This window comes from Miniopterus natalensis, chromosome 15 (assembly GCF_054644295.1).
Source record: "Miniopterus natalensis isolate mMinNat1 chromosome 15, mMinNat1.hap1, whole genome shotgun sequence".
NCBI classification, from domain to species: Eukaryota; Metazoa; Chordata; class Mammalia; order Chiroptera; family Miniopteridae; genus Miniopterus; species Miniopterus natalensis.
In genome coordinates this window covers 12619916-12642451 of record NC_142095.1, presented here as the reverse complement: position 1 = coordinate 12642451, position 22536 = coordinate 12619916, and the positions used below count along the sequence as shown (strand labels likewise).

Here is a 22536-nt window from a genome sequence, read left to right as displayed (position 1 = left end):
ACATTTTCTATTCATTGGTAAAGCAGAATATTTGGAAAGAATGGAAGTTTCAGCTCGTTGGAGGGTTGCCATGAAAACGTCTCATAGGAAATGAAAGGAAATTTTTTTGTAAAGGAGATTTTATAGCTAACGGCGCAAATCCTATGGAGACCATTCAGGAACTGAACTAAATATCTAGTTGATTGTAGTTATATTTGTGGGAGGCATATTAATGTTTCTAAAATTATTTGAAGCTGCTTGGCCCTCAAATAGGTTCTTAACAAAATGATTAAAAAACAAGCCAAGGATCTCTTTAGAAGCAATGCAATAGAAAACTTACTCAGAGCCATGGCAGGCATAAGTAAAGAAATAAAGCAACTCTTCTTAGACTTGACCTTGAATATGACTCTCATGGGGATCTTACTGAACTGCAGATTCTGATTCAGTGGGGCTGGGCCTGGACCTGAAATTCAGGCTCCCAGATGATGCTATCTGGTCCAGGACCACACTTTGAGGAACAAGGCACTAGAGAGTCTAAGACCATTCTATTAACCTTAGCAAAAGTCACAGTTGCTGTTATAGCATGACTCTTTAGGAGAAAGGGCAATAAAGTCTAAGTGAAACAAATGATGTTGTTATTTATAAGTTTCTACAACAAATAGGACACCAAAGAAAAGAAACATAAAATGGGCCTCAGACTATGTCCTGGTTGGATGCTAATATGTAAGTTTTACCTTAGGAGATGGCCATCCTATCAGGACATATTTCATTACAGCATTAGATTTCAAAACATTTCATCAACGTATACCATTATATACTGAGTCTGAGACATGTTAGTGACAAAGGTACTAATAAAAAGTGAATTTTAAAGGGAGTAAATTTGTTTCTTAATTGGGTCTTGACTTCACAACTGTATCCTTAGGTCTAGTTGAGTTGCCAGCTCTAACCAGGCAAATTTCTAAAAATGTGTTAAAAGAGAAAACAAAAAGCCCAGAAATGCCCTCTGAGGGACCACAAAGTAAAGTCCATTGTGCAGCAAATTGCAGCATCCTTGGAATAGCTGCTTTCCTAGTAATAGCCAGAATCAGGGTGCCTTGTGACATAGTTAGGCAATTTGCACTATAAACAATGGCCATAAGTATGATAACAGCCAGCTTTTCCTCTTGATCACCCCTGGGGTTTGAGAAGTAATTTCCCAGGCCCATTCACCAACAGGATTCTGCAAACCTTGAAAATGATTTGCAGCTGGGTTTTGGGGGGGCCTATCTGTCAGTAAAGAGAAGTTTTTAATGAGAAGCTTTCTGATAGCTCACCATCCTGAGTGCTTCTAGTTAAAGTGAGATAAACCTTTTACAAGACAAAAGATGATGCCCATAAATATTCAGACATCTGCTGGGAGCCCTATTTGCCTTATCATTTGGAAAAAGACTGGCCTGGAATACTGCCTTGGATGTGCATTTAAAACTTCCTGTGTGTTGAAAATCTACTCGGAGGTGTTCAAAGTGATTGCTGTGTAAGTGAATAAAATATTTTTTTCTCTTACCACATGGCAAGGTTTGACAAGAACCTTAGGCAAATAGATGACTATTAAAATGGCCTGCGGCATGGGAAAGCCCTGATAAAAACGTTTATGCTGGATTTGTGTCAGTCTGGCTGTGATACATAAAGGACATGTTATGGGGTATATGTAAGTCTTCCATTGAATGGAAATTATGTAGTGAGCTCCAACAGTGAAGTTGCTTGGTAGTGTGTGGCTCTTAGGAGCCCAGGAATTCTCAGAGTAATTGACAAGAACATCAAGCTGGCAGTGGTCAGACGGGGGCACTTTTAAACGAAAGCAAAGTCATTGAATGGATGGATTTTTAAGACCATCTTATTGTCCAGTAGGGGATTGCTTCTGTTTTTTTTTTTTTAATTGAATCCTCTTGTCCGGTGTCAGCATGGAGTTGCTGTTGATTTTACATCCCTTTGAAGTCACAGTCTGGCCCTGGCTGATAATAAATGCCATTCGTTCACTTAGTCATTCAGCACCATTAAAGGCTGCTTCATGACAGACGCTGTGCTAGGTTTTAGAACCATGGAAAATAAGTAAACATCGTGAATAACAGAGTGAACTTAGAATCTAGGGGAGAAATAAAGTATGGTCATGATCGAGGTGTGTGCCAAATATCATGAGAGAAGAGAGAAGCAAATGACCAACAGCCTGGGTTAGGCAAAGGAAATGTCCCCTGGAATGTAGCATTTGATCTTAGTACACACATGCAAACCTGCTGTAGGGGCCCAAGGCTCCTGGCAAAGACACCAAGAGTGAGAGAGAAAGATTGGCCAGAGAAGGATGGGGAGTTCAGCATGGATAGTCTTGAGGATTAGACCAGAAGGTAAATGGGAAGCCATAGAATCTTTATAGAGGGTGTGTGCTGTGTGCTGAAGAGGCCGCCCTAGACCTACATGTAGGAGCCTTCTTTGGGAAACGTCACGTGGAGCTAGAATAGGAAGGCACAGTCCCATGGGCAACCCTATTGCTTATTCAATCTCAGTGACTTCTGGACAGAACAAGCAGGAATGGAAAATATTTTGATCCCATTACTGAATTGTCTTATGTGTCCTTAAACTCCTCTAGTACATTAACTTACAATAGCCATTGGCTTAAGAGTGCCAATGTCCTAAATATTTGACATTTCCACTATGAAATAGTGTCTTTCAAGATGCTAACTCAGCTATAAAAATGTGATCTATGCTGTACTTTGGTAGAGACGGTAGTTTAACATGGCCTCCTTTCTATTTCTTCTTGGAATAAAAATAAGGAAAATCAGTTCTGCTCATATTTTTGGGGTTATCTTTAAGGTAGGAAAATGGTAAGGAGCTGTTCTCCATGTCTCTAATATAAATTTTTATTATGTAATATACTTTATGAGTAGATATCAGTAGTTTTCTTTGTATCTTAAAAGTAGAGAAGATAGTGAAATCTATTATGACTAACCCATTCATTTGGTAAGTGTCATAGCTTGATGGCCTTTCTTCTCAAATCCCTTTTAACTGATTTTGGAACTTTGTACATGTGTGAGGAAGGCATATGCCCTAAGAGTCCTGCAAAGTAAGGACAAAGGACTTAGGTTGCACCATTCCTTTTTCCGAAAAAATCATGTGATTTCTTCGTATCTTCAGAACGCACCACATGGATTTTCACAGCACATGGGTCTGTGCTGAGCCGCACTTGATTAGATTATGGGATTAGAATGGGAAGCTGAGGGACCTAAATTCACCCTCTGTTGCTAAAGCCATTACAGATTCACCGAAGGCCTGGGATCCTTCCTTGTACACTTAATATTTCTGCTGGCTCAACAACTGCGATCTCATTAAGTAGAAATAGGAAAGGAAACAAATATAGTAACCCACCTGCATAATGCAATTCCTTTTGTAATTTTAACAAGTTTAATGATGAAAGAACTAATTGTTCAATTGCACTTCAGTCAACAAAACCCATTTGACCATGGAGCCCTACGTCTTCAGGTTTTCAACTCTCCCTCAGTAATGTAACATATTTACATTTTGATCTATTAAAATTCTCAAGAAGCTGTTGACAGCATTAAAAGTCACTGCCAAACAGGTTTCTTTAGTTTTAAGCATAAAACGCTAAAGGATTCAATCAAGTATTGTTGAGAATCCTAATTATCTATGTACCTGCTTTGGTAAGAAATACTTCAGTGTGACATATTTATATTCTTACTCAGAATGACATTATTGTATAAATAGGCACTTAACCAATAATTGAAACCATTATTCACAGTTGAATTGGCATGGTATTTAATTAAGATTCCTTTAAAGGAGACTCCATGGTTAAAACTAATTTGGTTTTATTGTCTTTAAATATTACATATTTTTAAATATTTTTAAATTGATTTTTAGAGAGGGAGAGAGAGAGAGAAACATTGATGTGAGAGGGAAACTTTCATTGGCTGCTTCCTGCACACCCCCACCGGGGATCGCACTCTCACTGGGCATGTGCCTTAACCAGAAATCGAACCGGCAACCTTTCAGTGCGCGGGACAATGCCCGAGCAACTGAACCACACCAGCCAGTGCTAAAATTACATATATTTTAAAAACAATACCAATCAATAATAACTGAATCAAAAAGCAACACAAAATTAAGAATGTTTAAGAGAAAAAGAAAAAAAATATTTTTATAGCTAATAGATATTCTCTCTTTAGATAAACTATATACATAACTGGTCTAGAATGCCATGCTTCTAAACATCATACCCTTAGCCCTCAAAGACACGTCTCTAGGTAGCAGTCCAAATATTATACCGATTGAATTTAATTTATCTAAACTTAGGAGAGAAACATCAGCTCTAGTTAGCCACATCTCCAAAATAAATAGCAATATAAATTTGAACTAAAAAATAATCATATAGCCAATGAAAGTCACATAACAGTCTTGCTTCCTTTCATGGATAAACTATAAGATTTAAGCAGTTGATTTAGATGTCAAGTCTTTAAGAAACTGATTTATATCATAAATATAATTTTGGTGCAGAAGCTAAGATTTTCTGTTAGTTGTAGGGAGCAGAGAGTGGATAGATAGTTTGTGCCACTTTCTAATTACTGCAGCTCCAAATCTTTCTCATTTTGTGTAAATGGAGCTTAAGAATGTTTGTCTGCATGTGCCAGGGTTTCTGAACCTCAGCATTAATGATGTTTCTGGCTGGATAATTCTCTGTTGTGGGAAGGTGTCCTGTGTGTTGTAGGATGGCTCTACCATCAATGGCCTCTACTCACCAAGTGTCAGGAGCACCCCTTCCGCAGTTTGACAACCAAAAGTCTCCTGATGTTGTCAAATGCCCCTTCTTGATCAAGCAAAATCACCCCTGGTTGAGAGCCACTGGTATATGCACATGGACAAATGCATTTTATTTTAATAATTTCCACAGATATGCGATGGTGGTATTAATAGAACTTTTTATATCAGGCAAATTTCAGATCTCATTTTTAAGAATATGGTGGTTGAAGATACTAATAAGTGCACAAATGCATGTGCCAAACCATGGTTTTAAAACTCCCCCTTGTGAAATCGAGTTTTCTCAAAAGCTTCGGAATGCTTCGCTTTGACTGGCAATCCCAAACTTGCATTTTTAAGTACCTTTTGATTTGGAATTTTGTTCTCTTGTCATTCTTCCAACCAGTATTTACGAAGCATATGTTATACGCTCGCACTGGGGACAGCCTAGGACACTCTACTCTGACAGTGGTGAGCAGCAGACAGGATTTAGGCCCTCTGACTGCGAACAGTCTAAATAAAAAAACGTTGCTAAGTGTTAGCCACTGTTTATTTCACTGAGCAGTTAGAGGCAGTGACATAGAAGGCAATTCACAGAAACTGTTTTGAATATCTGCTGCCTGCCCTTGCTGTTCCTGGGGATCACAGGGAGCGTGGGAGCAGCCCTCGCCCCTCGGAAGGGCTGATGCTGAGCGAAGCGATCAGAGCAGTGAGAAGGCGGGGGTTAGGGACGGCGTGGACCCACCTTCCTCCCGCACTGCGGTGTTTGTCCCGGATCATTCCAAAACGCCTCCCAAGTCAGTCACTCCTGCCAGCTCTGCCACAGCTTTTGGGATTTCAGACATAATGTGTTTTAAAGTCAGACTGCCCTCTGCAAGTTGCCTGGGAGTGTATCAAGCTCGTTGAGGATTCGTGAGCGTTCCTGAGGATGGGGGCACTTTCCTGCCCCCTTTTTTCTCAGCAACAGCCCTTCTTCAACCTCACCCAACAACCTCCCTTGGCTAAAAATTAAAAAAAAAATAAAAATTTTTTTTAAACCGCCCATGCCAAGATCACAAATGAAAGGATTAAACATCTCTGCATAACCCGCAAGGAATGTTAAACGGGAATATCGGGGGACACTGCCTTTGGATAGCTCTGCCCCGGAATCAATTGAACTACCCTTATGCCACTTGTGTTATTAATCATCTGTGTTCTTGGAAAATCGTTTGCACTCACTAGTTTACTTGTAAGCCCTCATCACTCTCTGCACTCCACTTCACATGGGCTAAAAGTGGTCTGCTGTACACAAACTCCACTCGGTTATTTTCTAACTAGATTAGAAATATTAAAAAGTTGACAGGCAGAAAACCATACAGGTGAGAAAGAAGACAAATGACCTTAAACAATATATATATATATTTTAATTTATCTTTATTGTTGAAAGTATTATAGATGTCCCCTTTTTTTGCTCCCCATTGATCCCCTCCACCCCGCATCCACCCCACCCCCAAACCTTCCCCATACTGTTATCTGGGTCCCTGGGTTATGCATTTATGCATAAAAGTTCTTTGATTCATCTCTTTCCACCCACTCCCCCAGCCCTGCCTTCCCTCTGAGACCCCTCAGTCTGTTCTATGCTTAACAATATATATTTTTTAATTTAAACTTTTTATTGTTGATACTATTGTAGATATCCCTCATCCCCCCCTTTGCCTACCTCCACCCAGCCCCCACCCCCGCTCCTTAGCACCCCGCCCACTATCTTGTCGGGCTGTGTGTATATGTTCTTTAGCTAATCTCTTCACCTTCCTTTATCCAGTCCCCACCACCCCCCTCCCCTCTGACATTTGTCTATCTGTTCCTATATCCATGCCTCTGGTTCTATTTTAAGTTGTATTTAATGATTACTATGAAAAACTCCTATCGTTTTGCATAAGTCATTGTGGGAAAAGAATATAAAATGGGCCACAAACATTTTGACAAGGCACCTAGATACAACAAAAGGGGAAAAGGGGGTGATTTTTCTTTTCTTTTTTTTCCACTTATATTATTCAAATAATGTTCTTCCCTCTTTTACAAAATTCCTATGATTTCCAATTCTGGCCTTACCAAGATTTCACACAGGAAGAATTCTAACATGCGCAACAACCCAAAGGAGATGGAGCACATGGAAGCAGGGCAGGTTATCAGGCAGAGGCCTGAATTATTCAGATAATTGCCCATTTCAGCTCATCAAAAATGTAGGCTTGGACTCTTTGCATATTTAAACAAAATATAATGGGATTATTGCTATAAAGGCTCGTGCCCTATCACAAGGCTGATTTAAAATACATAATTGAGAAATAGTATAAACAAAATAAAAGCAATTGTTGGTATCTAAGAACTGTAACAGTGGTTTATACAATAGCAGTTTATAGGCAAAGAGGACTTCTCAAACCTTAGGGTGCATCAAAGTCACCTGGAGATATTAAAACACAGATTCCAAGACACAAATCCCAGAGATTCTGCTTTTAATCCTGACCTTTCGTTTGCTGCTGCAGGTCTACAGATCATAAGTTGGAGTGTCACTGGACTAGAGTACTGACAGTCACAGGAATATTTGTATAGTGGTTTCTTCTCACTGTAGTCCATTGTCTAGCTTTAATATAGGGTTTTTTGTTTTTTACATTTCTCTATTCTTTATTTACAAAAATTACCAGTTTTCTTTCTGCTGATACCATTATACAACTCTGTTGCATTAAAATATGAACAATAAATTGTGATTAAAGTGTATACTAATGATATGATGTGTTTCATGTATAATGCCTTCCAAGGTGTTGGCCAGATATTGTAATAAATTCTAAAGGGCGTGATTGCCTCATATAACAGTCTAAGGGTAGGGCTGGCATTAGGCAAGGCTTGATCTGCTCAAAGGATGTCATTTTAAGAACCTGGTTTTGAAGTTTTAACATATCTACAGGCTAGTTTATCCCCCAGTGGCCCTGATGATGCAGGAGAGAGGGGACAGCTCTTCCAGAGAGATACTGAAGAAGGCAAGAGGGGGTGAGCAGAGACATTTGAGCAGATTATCTGGGAGAAAGTCATTCCAGGCAAAGGGGAATCACGGGCAAATGGAATGAAGGAAGGAGCGTATTTGAGAAACAGCAAGTTGGCTAGTGTTCTGAAGCAGAGTGAACCACAGAGAGAGTGGTAAGAGATGAAATCAAAGAAGGGGCAAAGGGGCAATTAATCTAGGCCCTTGCACTGATACTGGCTTTTGCCCTGAGTAAGAAGGATAGCCATTGGGAGATTTAGAGCAAAGAAGTGACAGGATCTGGCTTACATTTTAAAAAGATCACTCTGTGTTGAACTAGACCAAGAAAAATAAGAGAAAGCAGGGAAACTGATCATCCAATTTGCAATAGCTTCAAATAGGTTTTAAGTCAGCTACGTGCGCTCTTGATGTAAGAAAGCCTGCATGTGTTTTCCCATATTTGCCAATGATTTTAAATTTTATTTGGGAAAGTCAAATATTGATGAACTCTCCAAGACTTGAAATTTCTTTCAACTATTGGCAGAAGGTTAACAACACAGATGCTTTTCTGGCCTTAGGTCAGCTGTGTTTACTCCACATCAATGATCTTTGGAAACTTTATCCAAATTGCTGTTGAAATTGTTTATTTCAGAACGAGGGCGACCAGATCTACCCTACATCTCTTGAGTGTGAGCAGCTTTGTTTTGCAGGGGCAGTGGCTAAAACAGACCAGACATTTCCATCAACTGTTTGGTTTTTGTGCTTTTTAGTGGAATTACAGCATGTTACAGTATTTTCCTTTGCAGCTTAAACATTGAGCAAACCCAGACATCCGGAGATGCTAAAATGAAAAATCTGTTTCCTTTTGCCTTGCCATTTGCCAAGCAAACTCTGTCAGACAGCACATTCTATACATTTCCAGTAAATGAAATTACCCTTAATGTGTTGGCAACATCTGTCACAAAACACTCTTCAGTCTATGGCTTAAATGCATTGGGTAGAAATGGATTTGACAGTACATTTAATGAGGCACAATTATAGTTGAGGGCACTAGTTTAGCCTTAACAGTCATAGGTTTCTCTTTTCCTATTTTGTTATTTTTCTCTCGTTTTCCTCTCCTTTTTAAATGTCCGATACAATACAAAGGACATTCTTTGATGAAAAAAATATCTAGCAAACAGCATTCTTTGTTGTAGATAACCAACACTTCAAAGTCTTAAAGTTGTCCCTTCCCCGGTAAAGTATCATCAAGAAATTTTGTTTTCAAGGGGTTCCTGTCTACTACTTCCAGCTAACTGTTTGTAAAGCTCTTCCATCCCCTGAGACTGTTTAGAAATTTATGTTCTCAATAATTTACGGAAATCCTTTTATTCACTGAACGTTTTTCCTGAATATGAACAAGAATGTATGGACTTACCAGTCTTCCCCCAAGAATTACTATTTTATTGTTCATTTATTTGCACCAACTGGTCTGGGTAGGAAAAGAATGTGGCTTCTATTTACAATCCCAAATTATGACAAATCCCTTCCCATTCTTTCCTTTGATTGTCAGGTGTTTGGTTTATACACAGAAGCAGAACTCACTCTGTGGCATCTGTAATCAAATGAGTCCCCAAACACTTTCTGAGAAAGGATGCTTTAAAGAGACCAGATGATCTTTCCTAAATTAGTTCCAAATGTAGGCACTCAATCCTTCTGTTCTTATCATGCATGGATTTTGATTCATCTGTCACAGACTCACATATCTCATTTGCATATTGCCTTCCAAACAAAGACTCAAGTCTGCCTCTCGCAACCCTGGGGAACGAGGTCACCCCCTAGGGCGCTGAGTAGAAAGTATTCTTACCAAGCACGATTTGGTCTTTATCTCTGATTTATGACAAACAATCTTTATGTGACTAGATCAGGCTGATTAAATTGAGGGGTTTCCAGAGCTATGACAGTTCAGCTGTATGTTAGAAGCTCTCTAGGGGCCAACACTCTGGAAAGATAGACTAAGTCTCAAGTTCAAGAAGAGTATTGAAATCTTGCACCTGCTAAGGATTAAAATATTGTGAAAGTGCCACTTTGGGGTTGAAAAAAATATGCTTTAGGACTTGTCTTAACTCTGAGGTTATTCTATATAATTGTTCTCTAAGTGATTTAAGAAAACCTCCAGCCCGGCTGTGCATGGCTCAGTGGTTGAGCATTGACCTAGGATCCAGGAAATTGCCGTTTGATTCCCAGTTGGGGCACATGCCTGGGTTGTGGGCTCAATCCCCAGTCAGGGGCCAGCAGGAGGCAGCTGATCAATGACTCTCTCGTCATTGAAGTTTCTATATCTTTCTCTCCCTCTCCCTTCCTCTCTCTGAAATCAATAAAATATACATATATATTTTTTAAAAAAGAAATTCTCAGTTCTTAAAGTGTTTACTTCTGGTCTGGCACAGCAAATAACTGAAATGAAGGCCAGTAGTGGTTTTTAAAAATATATATAAAATAAAGATGGTTTTGGTAAAGAGATTCAGACAGCAGGAAGAAAAAGTGATGTCTCTGAATTATAAGTAAAAGTTTTTATCATGTGTCTCACTCAAGACGCATCCTGTTGAATGATGACTCACAGAAGCACCACAAAATTCAAACAACACAAATCTACAACTGTGTATTTGCAAGCTGAAGACCTATAAAATAACATATATCTTTTCTGATTGAGTCTAGCTCAAAAGTCCTAATGCCTTTTGGAATAAAGCTGAATCTGTGTATTAAGCATTTCCAAATATTTGGCTCAATTGCTGTTCTTGCCCCATATTAATGGAGAGAAGCCCATAAAAAAGGCTGAGTGATAGCCTGAACCTTGAACACATACAGTCGGGAAGTTGGATTTGGGTAGTAACATGAGGAATGAATCATCCTGAGCAAAAGAGTTTTAGGAAACATTTGCTTGTGGGTAATGAGTTTGGGGTCTGAGAGCCTATTATCTACATGAATCTGTCCTGGTTTTATTTCTTCAAAATGTTTACTTATGTACATGGGGGGAAAAGTCACGTAGTAAAAAAATAATGTTTACAGAAAAATTAACATTCAGATACATAATCATGTGATTACCAGGGAACATTTAAATGAGTTGCTATAGCATGAGCTTCTGCCTTTATCATCATCTTTAAAATAAAACATTGGAATGATATCATAGCAAAGACTCCATCCAACCCTAGATTTTCAATTAAACAAATATATATTTTTCCATTGTCTAAGTTAGTCAATGAGGCAGAAAAGTCAGGTAGAGGAAAAGGAAGGAAAGGGTATGTGGCCTGGCTCTGTGCTTCAGTAGCCATGTGACACTTTGTGTATGGAAAGAAGTTTTTTTGAATGTCTAGTATTTCTTGCATTCCAACAGTTAGAATACATATTCTAAAGGTAGGCTTTTCCTAACACCTGATGAAACATTTGACATTCTTACAAGCAATGTTGCATTTGCCCAGCATTTAACAGTTTAGTGTTCTGTCTTGTATCAAAAGCATAGATACAAAGAAAGTAGGTCAAAATATTCAAATTTAAAAACATGGGAAATAGTAACTTTAGTTTTTATAACATTTATATTAGATTTTAATATGTCCTTCAAAGAGACCCAGTCAAGGAACCCATCTGGATCAACGTTATCACCCCAGTGGTAGATTGTATTGAGGTGATCAAAATTATCCAAATAAATCATGGCTAAAAGTCATAAACCAAAAGTCTTATTCATATCTATAAAAACTAGAGAATTTCTATGATACTCATATTTTTTATTCAGAGAAGATAGTATTCAGAACAGTGAGAGAGGGGACACACATGATATCTTGGAATACATTCTACATTGAATACTGGAATTTTAAATACCAGGCATTTTAAACACATCACAGATAAATCACATTGGAGGAAAGGAAGCTGCTAATGCTATATATTCACATGAATAGAAAATGACATGGATGGTTGTAAAAATTATACATGGTTGAATTTAGCCTTTTCATTAAAAAGTATACACATTGGATGTTAACACAGGTTACTGTGTTTATTTGTTTTGAACGTTTCCTTCCTTGTGGAACGTGTTTTCAGATGGATACTGTGTGTGCTTCTAGGGTGCTGTGATCACGCCGACAATGGACCATCCGATGTCAATGCAGCCAGCAAACATGATGGGCCCCCTGACACAACAGATGAACCATCTTTCGTTGGGCACAACAGGAACGGTGAGTTGAAGGGTTTGTTTTGTTCTGTTTTCTTGGACTTCTTCCATAAGATGAAATACTCTCTCTTTTCACTGGCATCATCAGCAAAACGGGTTCTGTACCATTGACTAGCACACCCTGCAGGTTCCAGTGGGAACAAGCTGCCTTCTGCATGCACACTCAGTCCTGGGACACGCTTACTCGCGCTGACAACGCCGAAGGTTGTATTGTATTGTGTTGCATTTAAATTTGAGTTGCAACTTTTTGTTCTGAGGACAGGGTGCACCAGGTATAATGTCTGTTTTTGGAAAAGTGTCTTTATGCATGCACCTGCAAATGGAGACTTGTAACTTAATACTCTTGAGCCTGATTTTCTTTTCCCAGATGCTTACACTTCAGCTAATACATCATTCCCAGGTTACTCACAAGGGAGCGGCCAGCCTTGACTATGAATAATGGGCAGGGCTTTTTATTTATTTTCCATGTTCAAGTCAGTAAAAAGTAATGAGAACCTGACATAATCGAGTTCCTTTCATCTTTCTTTTGAATATATTGACATAGATGATGTTGGAATCTAATGTACTTCATCTTTTTTTTATATAAGTTGGGATATTTTTGGCTAGCCATTTTGTTTCCTTAGGGAACAAAAGTATATCAAAAATTGCCTATTGCAGCTTTGATTTTATATCAATGAGGCATTTGAAATCATTAGCAAAACTTTGTTAGTTTTAAATCTAGACAAAGACAACTCCCCAAGTGGTCAAGAAGGTGAATGGTTAATACCCTCTGGAACCCTGCAGCTCTGTTAATTACCATTATAGAGAACAGTGAAAAACATCAAAGTCAACCTCTCCTTCTGACACCACTGGTAACAGTTTTTAGTTTTTATAAATGATAAGGCAGATAATTTGTCAGTTTTAAAGATGTGGGAAGAAAAATATGTTTTCTTTTTACTGAGGCAGCTTAAGTACTATAGAAAGAACACTGGACTCAAAATCAGGAATTCTAGACTCAAATCTTGATTGAGCCCTGTTGTGCCTGTCCTGGGAAAATGACATCTTCCAGCCTCAGTTTCTCTCTGTCTAGTTGAAATATTGAACATGTTATATGGGGCCCCTTTGACTACATGCCTCTATGTATTTAAGCCTATAAGTCTCATACTCACCTCTTCTGTGATTCCTCATGATTATGCTAGCATCATCTCCAAACATCATGTACTGTGTACACTAATAATATATTGGAATTTTTCCTTTAAAACAATGACTTGCTTGACACATAGGCTTTTTTGGAATATAAGACATTTTTGACATGTCCACTGAGGCCTCAATAATCTGCTCTAAATAGGAAGACAGTCCATATATCTAATGGGAAAAGTCACTTTGTTTCAATAAAGAAATTTAATTATATTAATGTAAACAAAGTACCTAACTCTAGGGCTTCAGTTGCTGAACCTATAAAAAGCAATTGATGACACTTTACCGGTCTGAAGGCTCGGGCTGGGTCAAATGATTTCTTGGATCTCTGACCTAGACTTTTAAAAGTCATGCCTAAGGTGACATTTTAACTCTATACTGTGGCACAGCTAACTTTCATCAGGGAGATAGAATTTGAAGATAATATTTCTAGAGCTTTTAGTAATATATAAGGATTATTTGTCGTCACTTCGTTCATTTACTAGCAAAACAGATTCCATGAAGTGTTGGGAGGCCTGATGTTTCTCATGTGCCCACTGCTGATTTCCCTTCATATCAGCCTTAATCTCCTTAAAGGATCATAAATTCTCCATAAGTGAAGTATTGCAATCTTATTATATTGAATAACAATCTGGAAGCTGATAAAAGAGGGAGTTATCATGCAAAGCCCAGCAAGAAACACTTTATAAATCCTACTCATTTGAATCAAAAGCAAAGCCAGCTGACTTGCTGACGTTCAAATTTGCAACTAGAAAAAATATAAGAGCTAAGTTTAATTGCGATTATGACTGGATCCTTTAGGGAATTGAAAAGTAAGCTAAAATATATAGAACAGATCTAGGATTAGAATAGTTATTGATTCAATAATATATATTATGATTAGTATTTGAGCATTTTTAACAAGAGCACATTTATATATAAGACCACCATTTTTACCCAGCTGACAGTAGCCAAATTGTTCAAGAATAAAGTACAGCCCCTCCCTTTCTTAGCAAAAGTTTCAAGTGTGGCTTATTTTTAATACCAAATTCCCTGTAGCTTTTTCCCCCACTCTTTTCTCCCTTCACATTTGTACTAAAAAATATTTACGTATATTATAAGCTTTGTATAAATTGATGTTTTGCAAAGGTTTAAAATTTCATAGGGTTCTAGAAAGGCAGAGGGAAAACCATATTACTTTGTTGGTTTATTGAACAAAATATCCCCATGTTTAGTGTCCAGAGTACTGGTGTGCATTTTTCTTGAACTGTCACTCTTAGACTTTAATATGCCATCATAGATTCATTTCATGTGAATTTTTGATTGGCATCCGGAGTGGCTATCAGATTTTCCCACGTCTGCTTCTTTTCAACATACTTTATCATTGCTGGGAAGGTGGCCTGTTGTCATGGAAGGAATAGTGGAAGTTGGAATCAAATTTGAGCTCAAAGTCTGGCTCGGTCCCTTATTAGCTATGCATGTTTAGGCGGGTTATTGAACCTCTCTGAACTTTTATTTCCTCTTCTGCAAAGTAGAAAAATAATATTTCCATCCCTGGGGAGTTGCCAGTGTTAAATGGAAAGATATATGTGACATTCCTAATACAGTGTGAAATCTGGTGGATGCTTATCACATCAGCCGTCCTTACCTCCCTACCTCCGGTGGCTTCAAGCTGGTGGGAATCTAGTCCAAGTCACCAGAAGGGATGTCGGAAATTAGCAAGCTCACAGCACAACTCACTGGCCTACTCTATTTCATTTGGCATAACATTTCTTTTTCACGTTTGCACTCCCTTAGCGTCTAACATACTCTTCCAAAGTTGTAAACCCAGAAGTTTGTAGAGGCCAGCCAAGTCACATTGACAAATGAAGTTGGCTGAGTTCAAGCAAAAAACCCTAGAAATATATGATCAAATTTGGCCTATATTTACCTCTCATGTACTGTAAATATACACGATATTGGAGATTATATTTTAAATTAGAGGTATTTTTAATGCTATACTAATAACTTCTCTGCCTGAGCGTTAGATGAACAGTCGCGGGAGGTGGCGCCCTTGGCAGCCTGGATAGAACACAGTGCCACATCTAAAGAAGGCAGCCACTACTCAACTCTAGGTCACTATTACTGCAGAGGCATGCACACCTAGGGCAGCCTCACATTCCAATTTTTTAAGATATACTAAATATTTGGATCTTAATGGAAAATTTCCCTATATTTGAACATTGAACCCAGTTTGTCCTAAAAGTTCTCAGATTGTGACTCCTGCCCAGGGATTTCCTACATCTCCTCTGACCCCTCTGGCCATGGCTTCTTCTCTTCTTTCACATGCTGCTAAGACAGGGTTTCATTTTTTAACTTACTTCTCATTAATACATGATTTCCTTAAGCAATGTTATCTACTTTCATGGTTTTAAAATCTGCTTGCTATGCCAAAGACTCCTAAAATCTGAGTCCTCAGTGCTAACCTCATCTTAACATTTTAGACCCATTTTTCCAACTACTTGCTAACTATGTCACATAAGTCTCCCTCCGATATCTCAAAGTCATCATGACCCAAACTAATTGTATTAGCTTCCCTAAGCTTCCTCCCCACTGACCCCCTTCCTCTTGTACATTCCTGCTTTTTATTTCCTCTCAAGCCATATCCATGACCATTTGCTCTGGTAGTCACATGCTACACCTAGGACTCAGTCTACACTTTCTCCCTCACCACCATATACACTTACTTTTCAAGTCCCACCAATTTTATCTCATAGACATTTGTCAAATACAACCCTTCCTCCACACTTCTAGGTTCTCTGCCCTGGGCCTCATTTGATTACTTATAATATTAGTTTTCTAACTGTCCTTCCTTCTTCCTGTCTCAGTTGGCTCCAGCCCATTCTGCAGCATGTTGCCACAGCCAATCTAAAAGTATCTGATCATGTCTCTCTCTTACCAGTAACTTTCGGAGGCTTTCAGACATCTAAGCTCACTGAAATTCTACAAGGCCAGATTTGAGCAGTGACAAGTCAAGATAAAAACAAGAGCCTCAACTCCAGAAACAGATAGGTTCCAGGGACAGAGCAGAGAGAAATGCAGAGAGTGATCTAAAGTAGGCAGTGGTCAGGGCTACTGGGGAGTTGGAGCCAGATCGCAGTTTTCGTGTTAGAAGGGGGGCCTTAGGCCATATGCCAGTTCCCATTTTCCTTTCTAAGATCCCTGGGTAAAGAAGTGTATTGAGACAAGCTTCCTTTTCATCTTCATAAAAGTAGATACATTTGGTCCCTATAACCCCCATTTTTGAAATGAATACCATGTAGTTTAATTAAGCTTTCTCTACCACTTGCCACCTCAAATGTTTATTGTTCAATTCCCTACCTATTTTTAAGCTAGACAGAATCTTCAGGCCTTAAAAGAAATGAATTTTATGCAGGCAGTGTAGCTGTTTTATTCCAGGGCTCTGCTGACCTTGAGGAATTTTCTAGCTTTTCCACTTTTGTTTATTTTTTTTGTCATAGGGGTCCCTGAATAGAACCAAAGCCCTGTTAACCGTCATTTCTTATCAGTCTATTGTAAGCTTTAGCAGAAGCCACTGGGGATTTTACTGTGTTATGAGAACCTCCAAATTGCATGACAATCTTGTTTTACAAGTTTCTTATCTCCTTTTCATTTGTTCAGTTGGTGGTCACCAGTGGCTTACAATGTCACTGGAATCTGTTGAGAGAAATAAAAACTTTTTGTTCTGCAGGCTCCTTATCTGCAGTTCTGTTTGTGTTCTCCAAACCACTGGTGATTTGTGACACCATTGGATTCCATGGTGTAACCATGCCGCTCACAAAGATAATCTTGTAATCCTACTTCATTTGGGTGCCATAGTTCTCTAACATTTTTCAGTCACACCATTCCTCCTTTATTACTCTAAAATGTTGACGGTATCAGGTGAAATTCCTGAATTCCTCATTTTGCTTAAAGATTGTCTTTTTCCAATTATTACGTATAACTATTAGGACTTGTTACTAGGAAATAATATTGTAAATCCATAAATGGTAATGAGTCTATCTCCTTAGATGGTTTTTCAGGAAAAAATGTCAGTTAATTAAAAAATGGTCAAATACAAGACTGAAAATATAGATAAAAGGGAATAGTTTTTAAAAATTGGTTTAGTCTTATTGTAAGATAAATGGACTTTAAGGTAGTCTTTGAGCAATAAGCAAATAGGCATTAAGTGAAAGCCTAGTATTATGAAAGTTTAATTGCAAATATTACATTTTTTCTGTTTAAAAATGGATTCTGAGTTCAAATAAATGAACAAAAAAATACAAAAGCCCAATAGATAAAACAATATGAATAGTTGATAGAAGAGGAAGTAGAATGCAAAAAACATGAAAAAATAAGAGAGTCATTTAATCAGATACACACAGGAGACATACACATATAACCCATTAAATAAAGTTATAAAAATAGTGTACATTGCTGATGAACGTGTAAGAAATGCACATGCCCATTATATGAAGACAAGAGTCTAAATTTGTGAAAGTCTCAGTTGGATAGCAAGGCGGACACTTGAAAACAGCTCTACTAATTGACCAATAAGTTTTAAGCTATTTTATGGAAATATCCTAAAGTAACAGAAAAGCCTTTTTACCTGAAAAGTGTTCAAGCTAGTGTTCATTATAATGTCTAATGAAGGGTGATTAAATAAACCTAAGCCATCCACAAATCAGAATGCAACACTGCATGAAGCTATAAGAAATTAAAGTAAGCTGGAAAAGGGTCATTTATCATGTTAAATCAAAAGAACAGGGTGTAAATTTGCACATGTGGAGTATAGTATCAACTCAAAAAAAATTTATGAAATAAGGCTGTACAAAAATACAAAACAAGGGTCATTATTTCTGGGTGACGGATTAGGGATAATTTATATTTTAATCATACTTTTCTACATTCTCCAAGTTATAAAACAATACGTATGATTTACTCTTATTATTTATTTTTCAATGTTATAAATATGTTTGTGGGGAAAATGACTAGTGGCATGGTCTTAAAATTAACTTTTTGTTTGTTGTAGTAATAATGTGTGATTACAGTTTTTAAAAGGTACTAGGAATGACTATCACTATTTAATAATATTTGGAGATCCTATAAAATCGATTCTGCTTATGCTAGCTTTGGAGAGTATAATCAACTCACTAGTTCACATACCTGTTGCGAGAAACAAAATGACTCATGCCTAAGGTTTATTTGCTTTTGAATCTTTGATCAATGTTTCCTTTTGCTGGTCAAAGTGCCTTGTGATGTTGAAGTTTTTATCTGTCCCCTCATGAAAAAGTGAGTTACATTGTCCTTTTGTGGCAAGGAGATTAAACAGAGAAAGTTTTGATAGTCCAAAGGAAGTTTTCAAGTTGATGGAAAAATGAAGGTTGAGGTTTTAGTTTTTTAAAGAAGTAATGATCATATAAATGGGATAAGGGTCGCACAGAACACCCATTTAACCATGTTGGCAGTTTACTTGACTGTGAGCGATATTTGGTCCTTTCACACATGTTTTCTCTCCAAGGGGAATTGGGGCTAGATTAGAACTTTCCATTTTTAAAAGGGGGAGCCTTGGGCCATAGGCCAGGCCCAACTCTCCTTTTTTAGATCTCTGGCTAAAGGGATTGTATTAAACCAAAGCCTCTTTCTCATTTTCAAAAACAGCAGACATATTTGGTCCCATATAACCCCAAATTTGGAAATAGATGCCATGTAGTTTAATTAGCCTTGCCCTACGATTTGCCACCTCCGATGTTATGACACTTTGGAAAAGAACAGCGATCATCTGTTGAGTAGATTCTGTTCTACTTGTCTCCGCTCTCACTGTCCCAGCACACAAAGCTCCTTGGCTTTGACTGACACCCACTGGGATCAGAGCCAGAGCTGAGTGACCAAAACGCATCAGCCCCCATAGAGTATGGGAATGTGTAAATTTTTTATTTATCTCTTTTAAATTTTCCATTTTTTATTTTTACCTCCAGGACTTCACTTCATATTGTGCCCTGGGCCCCTTCCAGATGGGCTGCCTTGTAGAACTTTTGGGTCAGCCAGAGAGGGTATAGATTTTATATTGATACCCCAAAGAAGTGACCAAAATAACGACTGAGGAACATGATAGTGTTCTGGAATAGACTGTACTGTCCCAGAAGGTCACATGGGGCCTAACACCATGTACAGTGTGGTTGTCATGGGGACCATTGTATCAACTGTAACCTAGGTAAGGGTCATAGTGCCTTAAGAGCTTAGAGGTAGGGGGCCTAGACAACCATATGACATATAGTGGGCACATACAGTAGAGCTAAGATTCTATTTTATTTTCTTTTGTACTTCATTGCATTCTTTCTCATGCTCTTTTCATTCAAAGATTCAGTCCCAAGACAGGATTATGATACTCCACCAGCTGTTGTGTCAGGTAGGAAAATTCTAATTCCTTTCAGACTTGATTGGTGGGGAGAGATGGAGGTTGCCTGGTTTTCTCTAAAACTCTTTAAAGCAGTGATTCTCAATGGGGCTGGGTGCAGGAAATTTAAATTTCAGTTCTGGGGTGGAGATGAAGAGGAAGCAAGGGAGTAGGCAGAGCATGGTTCAAAAATATATTTAATATTCCAGTCCAACTTGGTATATGGAAAATAAATATGTTGCTTTTGTAATTAAAAGTAAATCTCAAAGACATTTGGTCTGTGTAGGATACGCAGAACGTAGAACATAGAATCTACGTTCTGTGTACCAGTGGTTGTCAGTGCTAGGAGTGCTCATCAGAATTTCTGAGAAGTGGGAAAGAAGGGCACAAGTTAATAAAATATAGTTTGAGAAGCACTGCTTTGGAGACCAGAATTCTTCTGAAATCAGAAAATCATCCCATTTTGCTTGCTCAGCGCCCAGCATAGTGTCTCACCCATAGTAGGTGCTCAATATAATTGTTTGTTGAATGAATCAAAACTTCAGATTTGTTCCAAAAACGGTATTTTGGATATTGAAAGAGAAGCTGCCAATGTCCCACTTGTACAGCAAGGTGGCAGAGATTGATTTGAGAATACACGAGTATCTTGAGGATTTTAACTAGCAATATTTAAGTTCACAAACTTTGGTGGTGCGATTTATAACAGGGTATATGTATGTGAAAAAGTGGGGGTTTTATTTTGAACTGCATGGATCTTGTGCTTTCTTAACTTTGAATTTTGGTTTCCTGCAAAGAGCATAATGGGCACAATTTTTCATTTTTGTTGATTTTTTTTTAACTAAATAAAACACTGGCAGCCTAAAGAGCTTTGAACTCTTTGATCCTTTCATGTGTTAGATGATGAGGGTGTAAATCCAAAGTAAGAGATGAAATGCCAGAAATAGAAGGAAAGAGCCCATCAGTCAGTAGAGCTTGGCCACTGAGCGGTGGTTTTCAAACAGAGAACATCCTGTTCTTGGCCACCAGGTTTGCTTGACGCAGCATCTAAAGGGTAGTCCTTCCTTCATGTCTTGTGGACTCGTTTAATTATGCCCTTGGTTCAATAAGCATCTTAGAAGTTCAACTGAGAAACAATGAATTAGCTTTCTGTTGTGAAGTCACTTTGCCCTTTTTGGAGAGCTCTATAAATTGCCATTAATTAAAACATCACATCTTTCCCCACAGTGTATTACCTATCATACCTCAATGTGCCTGTTTCATTTAGCATACTTTGTTTAATGTAATGTAGCCTTTACTTGGTTTAATATATTGCACCTTTGTTTAACGAGAGGCATCTACTCTTGAAAATTTCCAGTATTAATAAGGAAAGACATAAACTGAAACTTTCCTTCAGCTAGGTTTCCTCATTTCACTTTTAAAAACAATAAATAAATAAATAAGCAATGAAAACATCAAAAGCACTTACAAGATATCAGCCACGGGTCAGGATCAATACATATCAATTGAAGCAGAACATCTGGCTTGGAGTTCCCACCTAATCTCGTAGACAGACAGCTGCCTCAGAAAGTTCTTGAGCAGAGAACTGACTCAATTAAGTGCTTTAAGAAATGTAATCTGGCTTTTTATGTGTACTTAAGAAACAAGAAACAGTAATCACATAGAACAGTTAGAAAGTCCAGGTATTATACGATTAAGAATTTAAGAAGTGCTAAAACCCCATCAGTGGAATGCAAAAGAAGGGACTAATATAGAAGTGACAGGATAAAGAACATCTGAGGGGATTTTATAGTTGCTTTCCCTGGATACGATTGAATTGGTGGTTTGACATCTTATAAATCTGCACAGAGTTCCTTTCCATATCTCTCAGTATGTCAGTGTTGGACAATTCAAATAGTAATCAAGTCTTTGTCTGTATAGAAACCACCTAAATTATCATAACGTATCAGAGTTGAAGATATCAGCTTTGTAACCTATCGAGACATACTTAACCTAATTTCATTCATTTACTATAGCAAACATTTATGAAATCCTTCTGAGTCGTAGGCACTACACTCAAGTATTAGGGATACAGGATGAGTACCAAATAGACCACTGTTAGAAAAGAAAAGCCATGCTCTAATTGAATGTTGTGGTGGTGGTTGTTATTTGTGATATTTAGATGTGTAAAGTATAGAGGAACTAAAATCTAGACTCTGAGAAGAAGATCGGAAACCCTCAGGAATAAACTGAATTCTGAGCTGGATTTAGAAGAACCAATAGAAGTTGAACAGTAGGACAAGAGTGGGAGAGGTGCAGGAGGCGAATGGGACAGGGTGTGTAAGCTCTTAGAGACAAGAAACGGTGTGGGGCGATTAGATGAAGCAGGTCATTTGTCATTCTTGGGATAAAATGTCACAATTGCAGACACTGAGGCTGGTTCAGGGTAAATCTGATTGTAGGACTCTTTCCTCTCTGAGCCACGTGTCACCTTTTTAAAAATTTATTCAAATAATATTTGTTGGGAATGGCCATTACTGCATTGGGTGCCAGGGATGCAATGTCCCTCTAAGAACCTAGGATCTAATTAGTAAGTTAGGTACCAAAGGTGTTTGCAACATGGTGTCTTAAGTGCTTCCATATGTACAAATATATGATGTTCGAGTTTGTAAACTCTCCAATAAGATGCCTGAGTTCAGAAACCACTTGTGTAACTTACTAGTTGTGGACCTTGGGAAAATTACTTAACTTCTCTATAGCTTAGATTACTTGTTTGAGGAATTAATAATAATTACCTAATAAGGTAGTTGTGAGAATTAGATAAGTAGACATAGAGCCTGCTTAAAACGGATCCGAGCAGAAAATAAGTACTCCAATGCTATTAGTAACAACTATACTTATCATTCTTGTTACAAGATGCTATGGTAGCAAAAGAAAAACAACTAGCATACGGTAGAATACGTCAGTGAAAGTGGAAGAAACATCTAAATGAAGACGTAAGGACACTTGGGAATTAACCAAGTAAAAAATAAGTTG

At 38.0% G+C, this 22536-nt stretch overlaps 1 protein-coding gene across 12 annotated transcripts in view; it reads left to right on the top strand.

Annotated features, from left to right (window-relative positions):
• RBMS3 (RNA binding motif single stranded interacting protein 3) overlaps nt 1–22536 on the top strand; it is a 640734-nt gene that overhangs the window by 568446 nt on the left and 49752 nt on the right. For 8 of the 12 annotated variants that reach the window (XM_087824903.1, XM_016198811.2, XM_016198812.2 and 5 more), the window contains 2 exons: nt 11848–11958; nt 19489–19536. In XM_087824903.1, the coding sequence (XP_087681029.1) occupies nt 11848–11958; nt 19489–19536 (159 nt within the window). The remainder of the gene's footprint in view (nt 1–11847; nt 11959–19488; nt 19537–22536) is intronic. The other 4 variants (XM_016198810.2, XM_087824904.1, XM_016198819.2 and 1 more) reach the window with 1 other exon arrangement.